The sequence below is a fragment of the Chiloscyllium plagiosum genome, unplaced genomic scaffold (assembly GCF_037043375.1).
Source record: "Chiloscyllium plagiosum isolate Xiang-an unplaced genomic scaffold, Cpla_swu_hap1 HiC_scaffold_46, whole genome shotgun sequence".
Lineage (NCBI taxonomy): Eukaryota > Metazoa > Chordata > Chondrichthyes > Orectolobiformes > Hemiscylliidae > Chiloscyllium > Chiloscyllium plagiosum.
This window is the reverse complement of record NW_028270184.1, coordinates 7135601-7160665: the sequence shown is the minus strand read 5'-3', so window position 1 is coordinate 7160665 and position 25065 is coordinate 7135601. Positions and strand designations below refer to the sequence as shown.

General features: G+C 47.5%; 2 protein-coding genes across 8 annotated transcripts in view; both read right to left on the bottom strand.

The window, feature by feature from the left end:
- The window catches only part of LOC148136201 (solute carrier family 22 member 6-A-like), a 39943-nt gene extending 33504 nt beyond the window's left edge, over positions 1-6439 (bottom strand). For 2 of the 3 annotated variants that reach the window (XM_087983704.1, XM_087983705.1), the window contains exon 1: positions 5983-6439. In XM_087983704.1, coding sequence (XP_087839830.1) covers positions 5983-6384 — 402 coding nt within the window. In that variant the 5' untranslated portion in view covers positions 6385-6439. The remainder of the gene's footprint in view (positions 1-5982) is intronic. The other variant, XM_087983703.1, reaches the window with a different exon arrangement.
- A 15335-nt stretch (positions 6440-21774) lies between these two features.
- Positions 21775-25065, bottom strand: part of LOC122543993 (solute carrier family 22 member 6-A-like) — a 55056-nt gene continuing 51765 nt past the window's right edge. For 3 of the 5 annotated variants that reach the window (XM_087983818.1, XM_087983819.1, XM_087983817.1), the window contains 2 exons: positions 24012-24117; positions 21775-22963 (listed from right to left, as the gene is read on the bottom strand). In XM_087983818.1, coding sequence (XP_087839944.1) covers positions 22946-22963; positions 24012-24117 — 124 coding nt within the window. In that variant the 3' untranslated portion in view covers positions 21775-22945. Of the gene's footprint in view, positions 22964-23230; positions 23724-24011; positions 24118-25065 lie in introns of those variants that run through there. The other 2 variants (XM_087983820.1, XM_087983821.1) reach the window with 2 other exon arrangements.

Genomic DNA, 25065 nt, shown 5'->3' with positions numbered 1-25065 from the left:
AGCCCCAACAGCCAAATGTTGGCTACTGCATTGTGATGGGAAATCTCCAAGGTGTCCTTAACTCAGAGATGTGGCAGGAATGCTGACAATTTCATTCAGCAGTTTTCTGCCTATTGTCTGCAAATCCTTTTTTTTTGCAGAGTTTGGCATTGCAAAATTGGCACGCGGAGATCAAATTACTGACCAAGCACCGACGCCTCTACTTTCCTCAGGAGGCTAAGGAACTTCGGCATGCCCACAAGAACTCTGACTGCTTTTTATAGATGCACCATAGAAAGTATCCTTTCAGGATGCATCACAGCTTGGTACGGCAACTGCTCTGCTCAGGACTCTAAGAAACTACAGAGAGCTGTGAATACAGCCCAGTCTATCACACAAACCAACCTTCCATCCACTGACTCCATCCACACTTCCCACTGCCGACATCATCAAAAACTCCTCCCACCCCGGTTATAATCCCTCCCACCTTTTCCGTCAGGCGGAAGGGACAAGGGTTTGTAAACACTTACTAACAGATTCAAGAACAGCTTCTTCCCCACGAGGTTATCAGACTTCTGAATCGACCTCCCGAATGTTAGTTCTGATCTCGCTGACCCTGCACCTCCCCTGTGGCTGTGACAACGTGTCCTGCACGCTGTTCTGCTACCCCGATGCAGTCTGTGTGACGTGATTTACCTGGACAGCACGCTGTATCTTGGTACACGTGACAACAACCAATCGGCGTGACCATCAGCATTCCCAATGCGCCATCCAACATCATGAGCAGGAAGGGCTCCCCGAGATCGAAAGCCAGCTGGTGGCAGAGTAAGTACTCCTCTGCTCTGAGCGTTCTTTTTCTTTCTTCTTTTCTCTTCTGTTCCTTCCCCCTTCTGTGGCAGGGGAATGGAGGAGCTGGCGTGCCCCGGAGGCGAATCCCGGAGCACCGGTGGAGGTGGGGGGAGGGGGGGGTTATAGAGGCGGGGAAGCAGCCCCAGGACAGTGGGAAGCAAGGGGGAAGCAGTCCTGGAACTTACCTTGGAACAGCTGAGAGTTGGTGCGGAGCGGCTTGCAGGCTTGGAGTGGAGCGGGGACGATTACTGGACCTGGCTCTAGTGCGGGCGGTCACATCACATGTTGAGCTGCTGCACTGTAGTGTTTATTTGCAATTTGTTGTTCTGACTGTAATGTCAATCCTGTAACTATGTCTTATTCTAACTTATTCTTTAAACCCTGTAATGTAATGCCATTAATTTTCTCTTAATTCCTCTTTTATATCTAAGATTTGTACCTCACTTACAGAAACCCTACAGTGTGGAAGTAGGCCGTTTGGCCCATCGAGTCCACACAGAGCATCCCATCCAGACCCACCCTGCTACCCCATCCCTGGAATGGCATTTCCCATGGCGAATCCACCTAACCTGCGCATTATTAGACTGTGGGAGGAAACCAAGCACCTAGACACAGGGAGAACGTGCAAATTCCACACAGGCAATTGCCCAAGGCTTGGATTGAACCCGGGTCCCTGGTGCCATGAGGCAGCAGTGCTAACCATTGAGCCATGAGGGACACAGATAGGGTTAATGGGCAGTTGTCTTTACTTTAGGATAAGGGGTTTCAAGACACAGTGGGCACAGTTTTAGGGTAAGAGGAGAGGGATTTAAAAAAGACACAAGGGGCAATTTTGTTTTGCACAGAGGGTGGTCCGCGTGTGGAGTGAACTTCCTGAGGAAGTGGTGCACACACTGTTTATAGAGAGGTTTGGATAAGTGCATGAATGGGAAAGGTTTGGATAAGTGCATGAATGGGCCGGGAGCAGGCAGGTAGGACTAGTTTAGTTTAGGATTATAGACTGGTTGGACCGAAGGATCTGTTTCCGTGCTGTATGACTCTATAAGTGAGGGGCAAAAATTAGAGGACTGGAAAGTTGCTCATGTTGTCCCCCCTGTACAAAAAGGGTAGTAGGGATACTCCGGGTAACTACACACCAGTGAGCCTGACGTCGGTGGTGGGGAAGTTGCTGGAGAGGTTACTGAGAGATAGGATCTATTTCTATTTGGAAAGGAATGAGCTGATCGGTGTTGGGCAACATGGTTTTGTGAGGGGGAGATCATGCCTTACCAACTTGATAGATTTCTTCGAGGAAGTGACCAAGTTGTTAGATGAAGGAAGGGCTGTTGATTTCATAAACATGGACTTTAGTAAGACGTTTGATAAGGTTCCCCATTGTGGACTAATGGAGAAAGTGAAGTCACATGGCGTGCAGGTGGATAAGGAACTGGTTGAGCAACAGGAGACAGAGAGTAGTAGTTGAAGGGAGTTTCTCGAAATGGAGAAAGGTCACCAGTGGTGTTCCACAGAGATCAGTATTGGGGCCACTGTTGTTTGTGATATACATATATAAATGATTTAGAAGAGGGCACTGTTGGTATGGTCAGCAAGTTTGCAGATGACACAAAGATTGGAGGAGTGGCAGAAAGCATAAGGGACTGTCAGAGAATACAGGAGGATATACATAGACTGGAGAGTTGGGCGGAAAAGTGGCAGATGGCTTTCAATCCAGACAAATGTGAGGTGATGCATTTAGGCAAGTCTAATTCTAGAGCGAATTATACAATGAATGGAAGAGCCTTGGGAAAAGTTGATGGGCAGAGAGATCTGGGAGTGCAGGTCCATTGTACCCTGAAGGTTGCTGCACAGGTGGATAGAGTGGTCAAGAAGGCATATGGTATGCTTGCCTTCATCGGACGAGGTATTGAGTATAAGAGCTGGCAAGTCATGTTAAAATTGTACAAGACATTGGTTCGGCCGCATTTAGAATACTGTGTACAGTTCTGGTCGCCGCATTACCAAAAGGATGTGGACGCTTTGGAGAGGGTGCAGAGAAGGTTAACGAGGATGTTGCCTGGTATGGAAAGGGCTAGCTGTGAAGAGAGGTTGAGTAGGTTGGGTTTATTTTCAATAGAAAAAAGGAGATTGAGGGGGGACCTGATGGAGGTTTACAAAATCATGGAGGGTATAGACAGGGTGGATAGAGAGAAGCTTTTTCCCACGGTGAGGGGTTCAATAACGAGGAGTCACGCATTCAAGGTGAGAGGTGAAAAGTTTAAGGGGGATACACGCGGCAAGTACTTCACACAGAGGGTGGTAGATGTCTGGAACGCGTTGCCAGCAGAGGTAGTAGAGGCAGGCACGGTGGATTCATTTAAGATGCGTCTGGACAGATGCATGAGGAGGTGGGGAGCAGAGGGATACAGATGCTTAGGAATTGACCGACTGGTTTAGACAGTACATTTGGATTGGCTCAGGCTTGGAGAGTCGAAGGGCCTGTTCCTGGGCTGAAAATTTTCTTTATTCTAAAGAATAATGTGACAAAATTGGAAAGTGTCCATTTTAGCAAGGCGACTAAAGAGACGCATGTAAGAGATTGCAGCGCTCTAGGAAGCAGAGGAATCTGGGTGTCCTAGTGCATGAGTCACAAAAGGCTGCTATGCAGGTAGTAGTAATTAGGAAAGTTTATAGAATGCAAGTATTTTATTACAAGGGAAATGAAATACAAAAATAAGGAGGTCATGTTTCACTTATATGGGGAAGACCCCATCTATTTACAATATTGGTCACCTGACTAACGGAAGAATTGTTGAAGCTTTGGAAGATGTCCAGTAAAGGTTTATTAACCTTGACCGAGCAAATTGTCTTATGAGGAAAGACTTGACAGACTTGCATTTGCCAGACCTAAGAGGAATAAAAGGTGTTTTGAGTGAAACATTTAAGATCCTGATGAGGAAGATGTGGCAAGGATGTTGTCCGCTATGGGAGGATCAATAACCAGGGGTCACTGTTTCAAAGTAAGGAGAGGCCCTTTTAAGACGGAGATAGAGTCACAGAACTGTACAGCATGGAAATATACCCTTCGGTCCAACTTGTCCATGCTGACCAGATACTCTAAATTAACCTAGTCCCATTTGCCAGCACTTGGCCCATATCCCTCTAAATCCTTGCTATTCATATACCCATCCTGATGCCTTTTAAATGTTGACATTGTACCAGCTTCCACCACTTCCTCTGGCAGATCATTCCATACATGCACCACCCTCTGCGTGAAAAAGTTGCCCCTTCTATCCCTTTAGAATCTTTCCCCTCTCACCCTAAATCTATGCCGTCTAGCTTCGGACTCACCCATCCCAGGGAAAAGACTTTGCCTATTCACCCTATCTGTAAATCTCTATAAGGTCACCCCTCAGCCTCCAACACTCCAGGGAAAACAGTGCCAGTCTATTCAGCCTCTCCCTACAGCTCAAGCCCTCTAACCTTGGCATTATCCTTGTAAATCTTTTCTGAACCCTGTCATGTTTTACACATGGAGGTAAAGAAATTTCTCACAGATTCATCATACACCTTCACATCTCTTCTCATCCAAAGACAATAGAAGCAGAACCTCTGAATATTTTTAAGGTAGGAATGTACCGATTCTCGGAAAGCAAGAGGGTGGAATTTTATCAGGAGGAGATAGGAGTATGAATTTGGTTATAACCAGATCCGCTGCGTTCTTATTAAATGGTAGGTTACCTTGAAGGGGTCAAATGGCCTCCAAGTGTTCCTTATTTGTATGTTCATTTGCTGTCACTCATTGAATCATAGAGCCATACAGCATGAAAACAGACCCTTCGGCCCAACCAGTCCGTGCCGAGCATATTCCCAAACTAAACTAGTCCCACCTGCCTGCTCCTGGCCCATATACCTTCCCTATTCATGTACTTATACAAATATTTTTTAAATGTTGCAACTTTACCTCACACAAATTACTCTCTGTGTCAAAAAAAAGTTCCCCTTAGGTCTTTTTAAAATCTTTCTCCTCTCACCTTAAAAATGCGGCCCCCTGGTCGTAAAACCCTCCCCACCATAGGGAAAAGATACTTGTCACTCATCTATAGTTGTCATGATTTTATTAATCTCAATAAGTTCACCCCGCAACCTCCTATACTCCAGTGAAAAAAGTCCCAGCCTATCCAGCCTCTCCTTATGACTCAAACCCTCCGTACCCGGCAACATCCCGGTAAAGCTCTCTGAACCCTCTCCAGTTTAGATTAGATTACCTACAGTGTGGAAACAGGCCCTTCAGCCCAACAAGTCCACACCGACCCTCCGAAGAGTTACCCACCCAGACCATTTCCCTCTGACTAATGCACCTAAGACTTCAATAATATCTTTCCTGTAAAAGGGTGACCAGATCTGGACACAGTATTCCAGAAGGGGCCTCACCAATGTCCTGTCCATCCTCAATATTGCATCCCAACTTCTATACTCAAAGGCCTCAGTAATGAAGGCAAGCGTGCTAAATGCCTTCCTGACTAGCCTGTTCACATGTGAAGCAAACACCAGAAAAGTATGTAGCTGAAGCCCTAAATCGTGGGCGCCAGAGACCCGGGTTCAATTCCCGCCTCAGGCGACTGACTGTGTGGAGTTTGCACGTTCTCCCCGTGTCTGCGTGGGTTTCCTCCGGGTGCTCCGGTTTCCTCCCACAGTCCAAAGATGTGCAGGGTCAGGTGAATTGGCCATGCTAAATTGTCCGTAGTGTTAGGTAAGGGGTAAATGTAGGGGTATGGGTGGGTTGCGGGTCGGTGTGGACTTGTTGGGCCGAAGGGCCTGTTTCCACACTGTAATGTAATCTAATCTAATCTCTCTCTGTTCTACAACCTTACCCAAGGACCTTTTAATTGTATGAGTCCTGTCTTTGTTTGTTTTACCGAAATGAGATGAGGTAATGTAGGACGAAAAATAAGCATTGAGACTTCACTCCTTTATCAGGAATCACTTTGCCCTTCAGACTAAACAAAGGCACACCTTTATCTGTGGTCCATCTCCTGCAAACACTACCCGCTGGTTGAGTTAAAAACCCCTCAGCGAGAAAAGGTGTGTACACACTCAGATAAACCCCTTCGTTCCATTTCACAACATATTCAATGGCATTGAAACCTTCAATAGATAGAAATCCTTAGGGGTTACCTCTGTGACAATTGTGGCTTTGAACTTAGAGTTGTCATAGGTCCACCCGTCAGTGCACTTCTGCGTGTGGTACTCAGTCACGTTTGCGTGCGTCCCGTTGAGATCCAGAAGGTGCCATTGAGGTGAGGAGTACATCAGGCATTTCTCCGGCTGTTGGTCCTGGTCCAGAGGGATGAAAACCCGGAGAAGTTCCTCCGTCTGCAGCCTCCCCGTGACATTGGCGTACCTCGAGTCATTCACTTCCAAAGGGATCCTGCAGTGATGATCAGGAACAACAGCCACGAAGTTCTGAAGCAGGTTGTGACTAGGTGAGAGAAACGATGGCAACACCAGCAACAAAATGTGGATGATTTGGAACTTCCCCATACTTCCGACATCCTCCAGGATATCTTCGAACCCCATGGCTGCAGCTCAGAGATGGCAGCACTGAAGGAGAAGGACTGTGGCTGAGGGAGAGATCATGACACTGACGGAGAGGCTGTAGCAGAGATGGAATGCCTTTGGGGCTGAACTGATCATTAATCCATAAATTTAAGTAATGTTTAAGCTGGTGATAACAGACCTTGCTTTTTCTCTCTAACCTGGTTGAACAAGTCTAAACACTGCGAAAGGAAGGCCACGGAGTTGCGGTTGGTGGGGGCTTGGGTGAGTTTATTGCTCAATGTTATATTAGTCATCAACATTTGAAAAGTCTGGTTAAACAGTCCCTTATAATTAGGGGGTACAGTCTTCTCAGTTTTCTCTAGCAGTGGTGTACGCAGCAACCCTCTGTCTTTTTAGAAGCATTTCAAATCAAATTATAATAATTGGCATTTTTTCCACTTGTGTCCACTCCCTCCACCACTGACATCAGTCACAGCAGTGTGTACCATCTACAAGGTGCACTGCAGAAATTCACCAAGGCTCCTTGGACAGCACCTTCCAAACCCACGACTACTTCCGTCTAGGAGGACAGGGGCAGCAGATTCACGGGAACACCACCACTTTCGGGTTTCCCTCCACTCCCCATCCCAACTTGGGAATATATCGGCCATTCCTTTGCTGTCCTGGGTCAGAATCTTGGGATTCCCTCCCTCAGGGCATTGTGGGTCAGCTCACAGCAGGTGGGCTGCAGCGCTTCAGGAAGGCAGGTCACCACCACCTTCTCAAGGGGGCAACTAGGGACGGGCAAGAAATGCTGGCCAACCCATATCCCTCAAATGAATTAAATAAGAAAAAGAGATTGAGGGTCCGTCCACACGATCCAGAAGGATGTACAAATTGTAAAACTTTTTTACCAGCATCCACTTCTCCTGCAATCTATTTGGCTGTTAAATAGTTGCCATTGACCATTGACTTACTGAAACTTGTTAGTTCCTCCTGTTGTCTCTTTCACAAAGTGCGATTTGTAGACACACTCACAGAATCATAGAGGTCTACAGCATGGAGACAGGCCCCTTCAGTCCAACTTGTCCATGCTGCAGAGTTTTCACAATTTAAACTATTTGCTCTGTGTTTGGTCCATATCCCTCCATAGCTATCCCATCCACGCAGGCAAAGCTGCATCGGCTGGACATCATAGTCAAGATCAGAGTGGTGCTGGAAAAGCACAGCAGGTCAGGCAGCATCCGAGGAGCAGGAAATTCGACGTTTCGGGCAAAAGCCCTGGGTAAGCTGGGAATTCTTTGCCTGGAGTGTTGGAGGTTGAGAGGGGTGACCTTATAGAGGTCCTGATGAAGGGCCTTTGCCCAAAACGTCGAATTTCCTGCTCCTCGGATGCTGTCTGACCTGCTGTCCCATCCCATCCATGTACCTGTCCGAATGTTTCTTAAATGACAAAACTGTACCCACCTCCACCACTACCTCTGGCAGCCTGTTCCAGACACTCACCACCCTCTGTGTAAACAAATTGCCCCTCAGGAGTCTTGTACATCTCCCCTCTCACCTTAAACGTATTCCCTCTAGTTTTATACTCCCCTACCATGGGGAAAAGGCCTTGGCTATCTACCTTATCTATGCCTCCCATGATCTTATAAACCTCTATAAGGTCACCCCCTCGACCTCCTACACGCCAGGGAAAGTAGTCCCAGTTTATCCAGCCTCTCTTTATAACTCAGACCCTACAGTTTCAGTAAAGTACTTGTACAGAGGAACCTCGATTATCCGGGCGGGCACTATTTCATTCGGATAATTGATTATTCGGTTTTCCTCTGGGGCTCAGGAGTTTTCTGCGAAGTCTGGTCCCCTTTCAGGAGACTGGGCAAAAGCACACTGTGCATGAGACCCCGTCCCCCGATCCGCTCCCGCCCACAACCCCAACCCTGTCTGCTCCCACCCCGCACCCCCCTCCATCCCCACCCACCGTCCGACCTCCATCTGAGCTGGCCCCACCCCTCCCCCATTCAGGGCAGCCCAGACTGGACACCTACAGTAAGACTGCTGCTGTCTTTGTAGGGTAAGTCTCCAAATAGAACGTCCACACACAGACACACACACACGCACAGACAGACATACACACAGAGATACAGACATACACATACAGACACACGCACACACAGACATACATACACACAGACATATGCACGCACACACAGACATACACACGCACGCACACACAGACCCACATACATACACACCCACACATACATACACACAGACATATACACACACGCACACACACAGACACATACACAGACATACAGACATACACACACAGATGCATACACAGACGCACACACACAGACATACACACACAGACCCACATACATACACACCCACATATACATACACACACAGACATATACACACACGCACACACACAGACACATACACAGACATACACACAGACACACACAGACATACACACACAGATGCATACACAGACACACACAGACACACATACACACAGACACACACAGACATACACAGACACACACAGACATACACACACACACACAGACACACACAGACATACACACAGACACACACAGGCATACACCCACACGCACACACACAGGCACACGCACACACATGCGCACACACAGACACATGCACATACACAGACATACACACACAGACACACACGCACACATAGAGACATACACACAGACATACACATACACACACAGTCATACACACACACATACACATAGACACACACACATGCGCACACACACATAGACATACATACACACAGACACACACACAGACATGCACACACAGCTACACACACATGCACACAGATACACACCACACACAGACATACACACTCACGTACACACACAGACACATACACACAGACACATACACACACACGCACACACACATAGACATACACACACACAGACATACACACACATATACACACACAGACGCACACAGACATACACACAGACATACACACACAGACACACACACACATACATACACACATACACACACAGAGACATACATACACACAGACACACACACAGACATACACACACCGCTACACACACATGCACACAGATACACACCACACACAGACATACACACTCACGTACACACAGACACATACACACAGACACACACACACATACATACACACACACGCACACACACATAGACATACACACACACAGACATACACACACAGACGCACACAGACATACACACAGACATACACACACACACACACATACATACACACATACACACACAGAGACATACACACACAGAGACATACATACACACAGACACACACACAGACATACACACACCGCTACACACACATGCACACAGATACACACGCACACACACAGACATACACACTCACGTACACACAGACACATACACACAGACACACACACACAGACACACACAGACATATACACAGACATACACACACAGACACACACACATACATACACACAGACACACACAGACATACACACACACACAGACATACACACACACAGACATACACAGACACACACAGACATACAGATATACACACACCCATACACATACATACACACACCCATACACACACATACACACACACAGACATACACACAGACACACACACATACACACAGACACACACACAGATATACACACACAGACATACATACACAGACACACACAGACATACGCACACACAGACATGCACACACACAGACATGCACACACATACACACATACATACACACACATACAGACACAGACACACACACACCCATACACACACATACACACACACAGACATACACACAGACACACACACATACACACAGACACACACACAGATATACACACACAGACATACATACACAGACACACACAGACATACGCACACACAGACATGCACACACACAGACATGCACACACATACACACATACATACACACACATACAGACACACGCACACACAGACATACATACACACAGACATATGCACGCACACACAGACATACACACGCACGCACACACAGACCCACATACATACACACCCACACATACATACACACAGACATATACACACACGCACACACACAGACACATACACAGACATACAGACATACACACACAGATGCATACACAGACGCACACACACAGACATACACACACAGACCCACATACATACACACCCACATATACATACACACACAGACATATACACACACGCACACACACAGACACATACACAGACATACACACAGACACACACAGACATACACACACAGATGCATACACAGACACACACAGACACACATACACACAGACACACACAGACATACGCAGACACACACAGACATACACACACACACACAGACACACACAGACATACACACAGACACACACAGGCATACACCCACACGCACACACACAGGCACATGCACACACATGCGCACACACAGACACATGCACATACACAGACATACACACACAGACACACACGCACACATAGAGACATACACACAGACATACACATACACACACAGTCATACACACACACATACACATAGACACACACACATGCGCACACACACATAGACATACATACACACAGACACACACACAGACATGCACACACAGCTACACACACATGCACACAGATACACACCACACACAGACATACACACTCACGTACACACACAGACACATACACACAGACACATACACACACACGCACACACACATAGACATACACACACACAGACATACACACACATATACACACACAGACGCACACAGACATACACACAGACATACACACACAGACACACACACACATACATACACACATACACACACAGAGACATACATACACACAGACACACACACAGACATACACACACCGCTACACACACATGCACACAGATACACACCACACACAGACATACACACTCACGTACACACAGACACATACACACAGACACACACACACATACATACACACACACGCACACACACATAGACATACACACACACAGACATACACACACAGACGCACACAGACATACACACAGACATACACACACACACACACACATACATACACACATACACACACAGAGACATACACACACAGAGACATACATACACACAGACACACACACAGACATACACACACCGCTACACACACATGCACACAGATACACACGCACACACACAGACATACACACTCACGTACACACAGACACATACACACAGACACACACACACAGACACACACAGACATATACACAGACATACACACACAGACACACACACATACATACACACAGACACACACAGACATACACACACACACAGACATACACACACACAGACACACACAGACATACAGATATACACACACCCATACACATACATACACACACCCATACACACACATACACACACACAGACATACACACAGACACACACACATACACACAGACACACACACAGATATACACACACAGACATACATACACAGACACACACAGACATACGCACACACAGACATGCACACACACAGACATGCACACACATACACACATACATACACACACATACAGACACAGACACACACACAGACATACACACACACACACACAGACATACACACACAGACATACACACACATACAGACACAGACACAGATATATACACACAGACATACACACACACATAGACACATACACAGACACACATACACACACAGACACAGACATACACACAGACAGACACACACACAGACATACACACAGAGACTCACACACTGACGCACACACACAGACATACACACAGACACACACACAGACATACACACACATACAGACACAGACACAGATATATACACACACAGACATACACACACACATAGACACATACACAGACACACATACACACACAGACACAGACATACACACAGACAGACACACACACAGACATACACACAGAGACTCACACACTGACGCACACACACAGACATACACACAGACACACACACAGACATACACACATACACACACAGACACACACACAGACATACACACAGACACACACATACACAGACAGACATACACACAGACACACACACAGACACACACACACACACGCACACTCCGACACACACACACACACATGTTCCACCTTTGCCTTATACAGGACAATGTTGGAGAGCTTATCTGGGGAAGGTGGGTTTAGGGTTCACCCCTGTGGAGAACTCCAGGGAAAGTGTGGGGAGAGAGAGAGAGGGTGGGAGGTCAGTCATTTGAAGACGGTGCCTGGACTGTCCATGCGGCATGGTGGCACGGTGGTTAGCACTGCTGTCTCACAGCGCCAGAGACCCGAGTTCAATTCCCGTCTCAGGCAACTGTCTGTGTGGAGTTTGCACATTGTCTGCGTGGGTTTCCTCCGGGTGCTCTGGTTTCCTCCCACAGTCCAAAAATGTGCAGGTTAGGTGAACTGGCTGTGCTAAATTGCCTGTAGTGGTAGGTGTAGGGGAATGGATCTGGGTGGGTTGCTCTTCGGAGGGTCGGTGTGGACTCGTTGGGCCGAAGAGCCTGTTTCCACACTGTAAGTAATCTAATCATATTCTCATCCAAATCGTTTAGACCGAAGAACCATACAGCCAGATTCCAAGCTTAGATTATCACATTGGGAAATCTCAACATCTAGTTTCTATCTGGTAGACGGGAGAGTGGGAAGCTGAATGAGGTGAGATTAGGTCATAATAGCAAACTAATAGCATGGCAAATTGTTGTCTCACTGTCGCGAGCGAGATTGAAACCTGGTTGGAAGTTCTGCAGAGATTGTGTCTATTTTTGTGCTTTCTGAACTGGAAGAGAAGGACCGCTTTTAAGAGTAGAGTTTGAAAGAATTGCTGTATGTTTTGTAAAGCAAGTGATCTGATTCTCATGGCTCACATTGTTCAAACAAGCATAATTGGCATTTGGATTGTAAACAAACTGGAGTTGTGGAGTGTGTGTACAGATGCAGTTCAGAGTGGTAGCAAGAGGTTTATTGGTCTATGGACTACTGGCCAGTTACTGGTGACAAAATCCAAAAGCCTTTTGCCAGCCAATAACGGAACAGCTTGGGGATGGGAACTACGTGTGATTACATCTACACCCAGCCCAGAGGCTGTCTCTCTGTTCTCTGCAGTCAAAACCCTGAAGCAATTTAAAACCTGAAGAATACCAGTTCATCTTTCCTTCCGCAGTTGTTGTAAGCTGTGCCTTTTAATTGTAAGCCCTTTTAAGGGCAAACTTTTACGGTTTGGTCCATCAATCTCGCCCATAAAACAGGAGGGAACCAGGAGGTAGGGAGCGGAGGGCACAATTTGATTTATTGCACACATGCAGCGTTCTACGTTGGACAAGATGATGTAGCTAACATATCCCACAATGCCTTAATGCTCAAAGGCATGGAAAGGCAAATGGAGCACAAAGAACAAAATACAAACCAGCCACCTTGTCTCTCTTGCAAACCAGGGGAACCATCGAGAGAAAGATGTTCAGAACAGCATCAGTGTAACCTGTGAGTAGGAACCACTGAACTGCCTTCTTGATTTTCCTCCACCCATAACCAATACTGCTTTGTCTGTCTGTGTCAGAGGGATGTTTATATAGACTACAGATTTAATTTGTGGGCTTATACACCAATGGCGTTTAATTGTTTGTCTGAAGAATCTAATCCCTCATAACATCATAGAATTATTCCACTGTGGAAACAGGCCATTTGGCCCAACTAGTCCACATCAACACTGTGAAGAACATCCCAGCCAGGCTACCCGCCCATCCTGTATTTGCTGTGGCTTACCCACCCTAACCTGCACATCCCTGGGCACTATGGGGCAATTTAGCATGGCCAATCCACCCTAACCTGCACATCCCTGGGCACTATGGGGCAATTTAACATGGTCAATCCACCCTAACCTGCACATCCCTGGGCACTATGGGACAATTTAGCACGGTCAATCCACCCTAACCTGCACATCCCTGGGCATTATGGGACAATTTAGCACGGCCAATCCACCCAAACCTGCACATCCCTGGGCACTATGGGGAAATTTAGCACGGCCAATCCACCCAAACCTGCACATCCCTGGACACTATGGGGAAATTTAGCACGGCCAATCCACCCTAACCTGCACATCCCTGGGCACTATGGGGCAATTTAGCACAGGCAATCCACGCTAACCTACACACCCTGGACACGATGAGACAATTTAGCACGGCCAATCCACCCTAACCTACAGACCTCTGGGCACTATGGGACAATTTAGCACGGCCAATCCACCCTAACCTGCACATACCTGGGCACTATGGGACAATTTAGCACAGCCAATCCACGCTAACCTACACACCCTGGACACGATGAGACAATTTAGCACGGCCAATCCACCCTAACCTGCACATCCCTGGGCACTATGGGACAATTTAGCACAGCCAATCCACCCTTACCTGCACATTCCTGGACACTATGGGACAATTTAGCATTTCCAATCTACCCTAACCTGCACATCCCTGGCACTTTGGGACAATTTAGCCCGGCCAATCCACCATAACCTGCACATCCCTGGGCACTATGGGACAATTTAGCATGGCCAATCCACCTTAACCTGCACATCCCTTGGCACTATGGGACAATTTAGCACGGCCAATCCACCCTAACCTGCACATCCCAGGGCACTATGGGACAATTTAGCCCGGCCAATCCACCCTAACCTGCACATCCCTGGGCACTATGGGACAATTTAGCATGGCCAATCCACCTTAACCTGCACATCCCTGGGCACTATGGGACAATTTAGCACGGCCAATCCACCCTAACCTGCACATCCCTGGGCACTATGGGACAATTTAGCACGGCCAATCCACCATAACCTGCACATCCCTGGGCACTATGGGACAATTTAGCACGGCCAATCCACCCTAACCTGCACATCCCTGGGCACTATGGGACAATTTAGCACGGCCAATCCACCCTAACCAGCACATCCCTGGACACTATGGGACAATTTAGCAAGGCCAATCCACCCTAACCTGCACATCCTTGGGCACTATGGGACAATTTAGCACGGCCAATCCACCCTAACCTGCACATCCCTGGGCACTATGGGACAATTTAGCAAGGCCAACCCACCCTAACCTGCACATCCCTGGGCACTATGGGACAATTTAGCACGGCCAATCCACCCTAACCTGCACATCCCTGGGCACTATGGGACAATTTAGCACGGCCAATCCACCCTAACCTGCACATCCCTGGGCACTATGGGACAATTTAGCACGGCCAATCCACCCTAACCTGCACATCCCTGGACAAACCTGATCAGTATTTGTGTTCTTTGTTTCAGATTTTCAGTGATACTGGTTGTTCTAGATATGTACACCTTGAAATTGGAGTTGCAGGTAGACAGGGTGGTGAAGAAGGCATTTGGTATTCTTGCCTTTATTGTTCAGTGCGTTGAGTATAGGAGTTGGGAGGTCATGTTGTGGCTGTACAGGACATTGGTTAGACCACTTTTGGAATACTGCATTCAGTTCTGGTCTCCCTGCTCCAGGAAAGATGTTGTTCAACTTGAAAGGGTGCAGGAAAGATTTATAAGGAAGTTGCTGAGATTGGAGGGTTTGATCTATAAGGGAGAGCTGAATTGAATCCTTATAGTATAGAAGCAGGCCATTCAGCCCATTAGGTCGAAACCGACCCTCCAAAAAAGCATCCCAACCAGTCATACCCTATCCCTTGACTTTTCTCATTGGTAACCCACATAGCCTGCACATCGCCAGACACTATGGGCAATTTAGCACAGCCAATCCACCATAACCTGCACATCTTTGGACTGTAGGAGGAAACCGGAGCACCCGGAGGAAACCGGATCACACAGACACGGGGAGAATGTGCAAACTCCACACAGACAGTCGCCCGAGGGTGGAATCAAATTCATGTCCCTGGCGCTGTGAGGCAGCGATGCTAACCACTTAGCCACCAGACTGAATAGGATAGGGCTTTTTCTTCCCTGGACCATTGGAGAATGAGGGGTGACCTTACAGGAGTTTATAAAATCATGAGGGGTGTGGATAGAGTGAGGAGCCAAGGTGTTTTCCCCAGAATTGGGACAGTCAAAACTAGAGGGCATTAGGTTCAAGGTGAGAGGGGAAAGATTTAAAAAGGACCTGAGGGGTAACATTTTCACGCAGAAGGTGACATGTGTATGGCATGAGCTGCTAGAGGAGGTGAGTACAATTGCAATATTGAAAAGGCAATTGAATGGACAGGATGGGTTTAGAGCGATGTGGGCCAAATGCTGGCAAATGGAGCTTAATTAATCTAGGATATGTGGTCAGCATGGGTGGGTTGGACCCAAGGGTCTGTTCCCATACTGTCTGGCTGTTTGACCTCAGCCTTCTTAAGACTCCATCTTTCAAGATACAGCACATTGAGGTATGTTGGCTGAACTGTAACCTCCTTCTCTACATTGGGTCGATCACAGCACACAAACACCAGTTTTGGCAAACTGTACTTTATTAAATTAATTTTCTGTATTCCAGTCGTAAACATGTGACAACAATAGAATATTGCTCCTTTAACAAGGTTATGCTGTGCTTGGCTTTTTTTTCAGAGATATTAGGGACCTAAGCGGCAACTTTTTCACGCAGAGGGTGATACGTGTATGGAATGAGCTGCCAGAGGACGTGGTGGTACAATTGCAACATTTAAAAGGCATTTGAATGGTTTTATGAATAGGAAGGGTTTGGAGGGATATGGGCCGGGTGCTGGCAAGTGGGACTAGATTGGGTTAGGGTATCTGGTCGGCATGGACGGGTTGGACCGAAGAGTTTGTTTCCATGCTGTACATCCCTATGACTCTAGGTCATTAAAAAAGCAATTCCAAGAAGTGTTGGTTGAACTAGATTAGATTAGATTACTTACGGTGTGGAAACAGGCCCTTCGGCCCAACAAGTCCACACCGACCCGCAACCCAGACCCATTCCCCTACATTTACCCCTTCACCTAACACTATGGGACAATTTAGCACGGCCAATCCACCCTAACCTGCACATCTTTGTGACTGTGGGAGGAAACCGGAGCACCCGGAGGAAACCCACGCAGACACGAGGAGATCGTGCAAACTCCACACAGACAATCGCCTGAGGCAGGAGTTGAACCCGGGTCTCTGGTGCTGTGAGGCAGCAGTGCTAACCACTGTGCCTCTGTGCTGCCCACGAACTGTTTGAGAATGTTTTCAAGTTTTTGAAAAAAAACACTTATATATTGAAAGGGTTGTGGCCAGTTCTCCCAGCTCAGCTAATCTCTGGTTTGGTTTGGTCTTCACTGGTCTGGCTGTTCACTGAAAGCAGGCAGTCCGGTGTGAAGCAGCTGGACGCAGAGAAGCAGGTCCATGCTGATCCTCCCTCTCTCTGATATCTCTCCTGAAAGAGCCTATGTTGGAGTTATCCTTTTTCTTTTGCAATGAGGTGTTTCTGAGGTTTGTTGCAAGTATTTGTAACAGCATCATTAAGTTAGGATAATCTGTTGGGTTTTTGGATAGGTTAAGTTATTCTGTATTTTGTTTGTGTTTCTTGCAAATAAACTCTGTTTTGTTTAGACCTGAGTAGATTAGGTTAGATTACATTACAGTGTGGAAACAGGCCCTTCGGCCCAACAAGTCCACACCGCCCCGCCGAAGCACAACCCACCCATACCCCTACATTTACCCCTTACCTAACACTACGGGCAATTTAGCATGGCCAATTCACCTGACCTGCACATCTTTGGACTGCGGGAGGAAACCGGAGCACCCGGAGGAAACCCACGCAGACACGGGGAGAACGTGCAAACTCCACACAGTCAGTCGCCTGAGGCGAGTCGTTGTGCCAGATGCAACCCTCCTGGTATATTCACTTTACATTTGCTTAAAACAACTAGCAAAGTTAGAGTTCGGGCTCCTTTCTTGAAATGTTCTGAGGGGGTCTGGCCTGGTCCATAACAATATGTATATTCTTTATGCCAGTGTTATGTCTTCTTGTACAAGTCCTGTTCGGTGTGTAATTCCCCAAGTGCCAATGTTCTGCACCAGCATTGACCCTCTGTTTTGCAATAATGTACCACCTCTACGCGTAGCCTCCCCATGTCCCCTTTAAGAAAGATCACGAGAGCTGATTTGGGCCACAGATGAGATCTGGCACTAAATGGTTGCAGTGTGATCGATTCAGGAAGGCTTGACCATTTTCAACACTGGATTTTGCTTTGAATTCAAGACCGAAAAGCGAAAGCATGGCACTGACCAGATGCAATGTGGTGGAATGGTATATCTCGGCTCCATCACCCACTTGCTTTGAGGACATTTGCTGAAAGAGAGACCCATTTCGTCGAGGATTTTCGTTTTGAACGCATCAGGACATTTGCCGGAGATGCCAATATAAAGGAAAGGGGCTGACTGCCCCATCTCAAAGGCTCAGGTTAGATTTGAATTTGCGGCTTTATGTGAGATTGTCCGTAATGGCTCCATCCTGCACTCAACTGAGCAATGTAGCGGAGGATCGTGTGTGGAATGCATTTCTGGAGGAAGTGGTGGATGTGGGTACACTTACAACGTTTAAAAGACATTTGGTTAAATGCATGAATCGGAAAAGTTGAGAGGGATATGTGCCAGACACAGGTAAATGAGTCTAGTTTAGCCTGGGATTATGGTTGGTGTGGCCTGTTTGGACCAAATGTTTGGAGGAATATGGGTCAAATGCTGGCAATTGGGACTGGATTAATTTAGGATGTGTGGTCAGCATGGACAAGTTGAACCGAAGGGTCTATTTCCGTGCAGTATGACTCTATGACTCTTCTCAGACAGTATAAAACATTGCGTTGCTTTACATGGGTATTCTTGTGAATTGTCCTGATGAGTGCAAAATGAAAGGCTCCAGCGATACTCGAGTCGTTTGAAGGTGAGGAGTGTGCTGTGGGACTCGCGGTGTTTCAGGAGCGAGAGGCCATACAGATTGCCAGTAATGACACCGTCGGTCTGCCGGAGAGGTGACCCAGAGGAGGAGAGAGCCGATCCAGAGGCAGGCAGGTGTCTCCTCCACTGTCTAGGTCCTTGCTCAGTCCTGTCCTCCTCCCATACCTCCTGCAATCCTCAAGTAAGATGGTGATAACCAAACAGTCACCTTCTTCTGGTCGGTGCTGTGGAATATCCAACAAAGTAACATAGCGCATTTTGAGAAGGCAAAACCAGGGCAGAACTTACGTGGCTAACGGTAGGGCCTTGGGGAGTGTTACTGAACAAAGATGAAACTTTATTGCTGGAACAGCACAGCAGGTCAGGCAGCATCCAGGGAACAGGAGATTCGACGTTTCGGGCACAGGCCCTTCTTCAGGAATGAGCAGAGAGTGTTCAGCAGGAGAAGATAAAAGGTAGGGAGGAGGGACTTGGAGGAGGGGCGTTGGAAATGTGATAGGTGGAAAGAGGTCAAGGTGAGGGTGATAGGTCGGAGTAGGATGGAGGCGGAGAGGTCAAGAAGAAGACTGCAGGTCAGGAAGGTGGTGCCGGGCTGGAGGGATCCGGCTGAGATGTGGGTGGAGGTGCAGGTGAATCTGTGGCGGATATGGAAGTTTCCTTTGGGGCCTTGGAGAGAAGTGAGGGGGGAGATGTGGGCGCAAGTGTTGCACCTCCTGCGGTTGCAAGGGAAGGTGCCGGGAGTGGAGGTTGGGTCGGTGGGGGGTGTGGATCTGACAAGGGAGTCGCGGAGGGAGTGGTCTCTACGGAAAGCTGATAGGGGAGGGGAGGGAAATATATCCTTGGTGCTGGGGTCTGTTTGGAGGTGGCGGAAGTGACGGCGGATGATGCGCTGTACATGGAGATTGGTGGGGTGGTAGGTGAGGACCAGTGGGGTTCTGTCCTGGTGGCGGTTGGAGGGGCGGGGCTCAAGGGCGGAGGAGCGGGAAGTGGAGGAGATGCGGTGGAGGGCACCGTCGACCACGTCGGGGGGGAAATTGCGGTCCTTGAAGAAGGAGGCCATCTGTGTTGTACGTATTTTGAACTGGTCCTCCTGGGAGCAGATGCGGCGGAGACGAAGGAATTGGGAGAATGGGATGGCGTTTTTACAGGGGGCAGGATGGGAGGAGGTGTAGTCCAGGTAGCTGTGGGAGTCGGTTGGTTTGTAGTAGATGTCCGTGTTGATTCGGTCGCCTGAGATAGAAACAGAAAGGTCTAGGAAGGGGAGGGAGGAGTCCGAGACTGTCCAGGTGAATTTGAGGTTGGGGTGGAAGGTGTTAGTGTAGTGGATGAACTGTTCAACCTCCTCGTGGGAGCACGAGGTAGCGCCGATACAGTCATCAATGTAGCGAAGGAAAAGATGGGGGGTGGGGCCAGTGTAGTTGCGGAAGATGGATTGTGATCAAAGAGAGCTATAGGGGTGCGGATACATAGTTCATTGAAGGTGGAGTCGCAGGTAGACAGGGTGGTGAAGAAGGTGTTTGGTATGCTTTCCTTCTTTGGTCAGTGCATCGAGTATAGGAGTTGGGACATCACGCTGCGGCTGTACAGGACATTGGTTTGGCCACTTTTGGAATACTGCATTCAATTCTGGTCTCCCTGCTATAGTAGGGATGTTGTGAAACTTGAAAGGATTTTACAGATTTACAGGATGTTGCCGGGATTGGAGGGTTTGAGCTGTAAAGGAAAGGTTGAATAGGCTGGGGTTATTTTCCCTGGAGCATCAGAGGCTGAGGGGTGACCTTAAAGGGGTGTGCCTAAGGTGAATAGCCACAGTCTTTTTCCCAGGGTCGGGGAGTTCAAAACTAGAAGGTATAGGTTTAAGGCGAGAGGGGGAAGATTTAAAAGGGGCCTGAGGGGCAACATTTTCACGCAGAGGGAATGAATGGAATGAGCTGCCAGAGGAAGTGGTGGAGATTGGTACAATGACAACATTTAAAAGGCATCTGGATGGGTACATGAATAGGAAGGGTTCAGAAGGATATGGGCCAAATGCTGGCAGTTGGGACTAGATTAATTTAGGATATGTGGACAAGTTGAACTGAAGGGTCTGTTTCCATGCTGTATGGTTTGATGACGTACTCAATAGGTGAAGCCCTCAAAGTTGTTTCAGAATAAACGCTGATAGAATCTCAGTGAAGATTGTGATAAAGTGCCCTGGAAAATTACCGATAAGTTAAATAAGTCTTTTAGAAACCTCTGGGAGCGAGGAGACTGTAACTTCGTGCCTAAAACCCTGTGCAACAGAATCGTTAGTCTCAAGCACCCACTCCACATTCAGGGATAAGTGTTCAGCTAAGTGTAATGCATCATAATTCCAAAGTTAAAAATCACACAACACCAGGTTATAGTCCAACAGGTTTAATTGGAAACACACTAGCTTTCGGAGCGACGCTCCTTCATCAGGTGATTGTGGAGAATTTATAGCCCATCTCCAAATCATGATCATAATTCCAGACAGCAATGGAGTTCCCGTTTTGGGAAACCCGGCTGTTTGAAAGGTGGTTGGGATTGCGAACATCTTTCAGATGGACTGAAGTGCTTCAAGAAGGTGATTCATCAGCCATTCCCCAAGGACATGCTGACTGGGCCAGCCATGCACACAGATGGTGCAAGAATTACAACGGAAATGAAATATCTTTACAGCATAGCTTGGGGGCCTGTAGATAAAGGAATATCTTTATAGGACAGTTTATAGGCCAGGAAAATAAAGAATATCCTTATACCACGGCTTATGAGACACAGATAAAGGAATATCTTTATACAACGGCTTTGGGGCCAGGAGAGGAACATGTCCTTCCACCCAAGATTCCTAAACCACCCCCCGCAAAACACCACAATACCAAACCTGAGCAAATACCCATGCATGAACCATCCACCAAAGGAGTCAGAGATCATAGCCACCAGCGCCACCCTCCCCCCACAGCCAGATGGGGCCCGTCTTGTCGTGTGGGCTTCTCTAGAACACTCCCTCCCCAGTTGGAAGCCAAGCCTGCCCAATCAGGCTGACTGCTGGCCAGGAAATCTGTCAGTGCAAATGATCTACGCTGCAGAGTTGGAGCCTACATGGTGCGGGGAAACTGAAAGGTAATCCCGGTCTCCAGGCCAATGTAAACCCAGTGCTTTAATATCCAAACATCAGATTCTGCAAAATTCATTTCCTGTGTTTTAGATTTGTGACGGCTGCGAATCAATCACCTTATTATTTAGCAGCAGAAATCTTTCCAGTTGAGAATCCAACACAACATGAAAAAGTGAATGAAGGAAATACCAGCAAAACTTGCGGATGACACACTGTGGTCTGACTAGTCTTTTTTAACCTCAAATGACAGTACGTTCATCTCCAAGTGATACTAGTTTAGTTTTCCCTCTGGGACATTACAGAATATCAGTTGCCATTTGAGAGAGCTGCTGAGTTATTGAGACCATGCCTTCTTTGGTTAAATGGTCTGCTCCATCTTTGACATGTGCGTCTCTTGTAGTGGAATCTCGTCTTTCTTTAGCTCTACATCTTTCTCAGCACCTCCTTTGGCTCTGGGTATGAACACATCATAGACCATTGATTAGAAGGTATTGCTTTTTTATCTGTAGTCTTTCTCATCGCCCCCCCCCCCCCCCACTGACTTTTCTTCTGGAGACACCGCGCCCAAGTAGATTAGATTAGATTACTTTACAGTGTGGAAACAGGCCCTTCGGCCCAACAAGTCCACACCAACCTGCCGAAGCGCAACCCACCCATACCCCTACATTTACCCCTTACCTAACACTAGGGACAATTTAGCATGGTCAATTCACCTGACCTGCACATCTTTGGACTGTGGGAGGAAACCGGAGCACCCGGAGGAAACCCACGCAGACACAGGGAGAACGTGCAAACTCCACACAGTCAGTCGCCTGAGGCGGGAACTGAACCCGGGTCTCTGGCGCTGTGAGGCAGCATTGCTAACCACTGGGCCACCGTGCCGCCCACAAAGTAATGTGACAATGCTGTTGTTTAAGAGGATACCTTGTCCTTTTCATTTCAAGAGAGGTTTTATGACTGAGGTGATGAGCTGTCTAGTTGGAAAGTCAGTGAAGGAAACAGGTTATGAGGCCTTGGAGGGAGGAGGGGTGGGAGGTGGTTTTGTTTAAAAGTTGAAACAATAGAAGCAGCCTGGCTGGGTGTTGTCAAGTTCCCAAACACAGAACCAGGATCTTCAGTTTTCGCATTCGGCAGTTGTTGTTGGGGTCTTGAAGAGGTGGAAGTTTTTTTTTCTCCTTCTCTCAGTTACAGCCAAACACCTGGGATCTCTGCCTGCGACAAAGAGAATCTGTTTTCTGAATTTGCCTTTTGCCAAAGGATGTATGTATGGGATGTTACTATATTGGAACAGTTATTGGGGTTTAGTAGTAAAACAATCTATTATGCTGTTAAGTTTTCCTGTCGAGCTAAGTTAATCCAAGTCCCTCTTTCTCTTGTTGTATTTTAACAATAGTGCTTGAATAAATTGTGTTTTGCTGAACGTCGATTAGTTTGACCAGTTGCATTGCATCAGGAACACAGTTACCTTTACAAATAAGAAAAAGTTAGAGTCTAAGCTACCTTCTTATTATATTTTGAGGGAGTTTGGTCTGGTCCATACAGTGACAATCCTTCAGGAGTGAGCGTAATGTCAATGGGCCGGTTCTCAGTCTGAATAGGATTCTTCCTGCACAATCAATAGACAATAAACAATAGGTGCAAGAGTAGGCCATTCGGCCCTTCGAGCCAGCACCACCATCCATTATGATCATGGCTGATTATCCACAATCAGTATCCTGTACCTGCTTTATCCCCATAACCCATGATTCCACTATCTTTAAGAGCTCTATCCATCTCTTTGTTGAAAGTATCCAGAGACTTGGCTTCCACAGCCTTCTGGGGCAGAGCATTCCACACACCCACCACTCTCTGGGTGAAGAGGTTTCTCCTCAACACGGTGGACTATCCAGTTGGAGTCTCTCTGGATTGTAATCATGGAGTAAAAGTCACGCTGGTTTCGCCCTCCATCTTTCTAACCAAGCGTCCTGACCAATGTTCCCACCAAGGTGTTGCACGGATGGTGTTATAGCACCCTGGACTTAACCAACTTAAACTGCAACACATTGCAGTGGCCAGGGCAAAATAAGCTAAAGGGAACATCGGTTCCTGAAGCCAAGTGGAGCATTCTTGTTACTCTGGTGGTTAAAATGTCGCACAGACCATATGCTGGCAGGTTGTGGTTGAGGAGGTGAGCTGATAGATGCTCCCAATAGGTTGTACGGTGGCACTATGGGTAGCACTGCTGTCGCACACCACCAGAGACCTGGGTTCGATTCCATCCTCAGGTGACTGTTTGTGTGGAGTTTGCACATCCTCCCTGCTTGGATTAGGGTGGATTGGCCGTGCTACGTTGTCCCATAGTGCCCAGGGATATGCAGGTTAGGGTGGATTGGCCATGCTAAATTGTCCCATAGTGTCCAGGGATGTGCAGGTTAGGGTGGATTGGCCATGCTAAATTGTCCCATTGTGCCCAGGGATGTGCAGGTTAGGGTGGATTGGCCGTGCTAAATTGTCCCATAGTGCCCAGGGATGTGCAAGTTAGGGTGGATTGGCCATGCTAAATTGTCCCATAGTG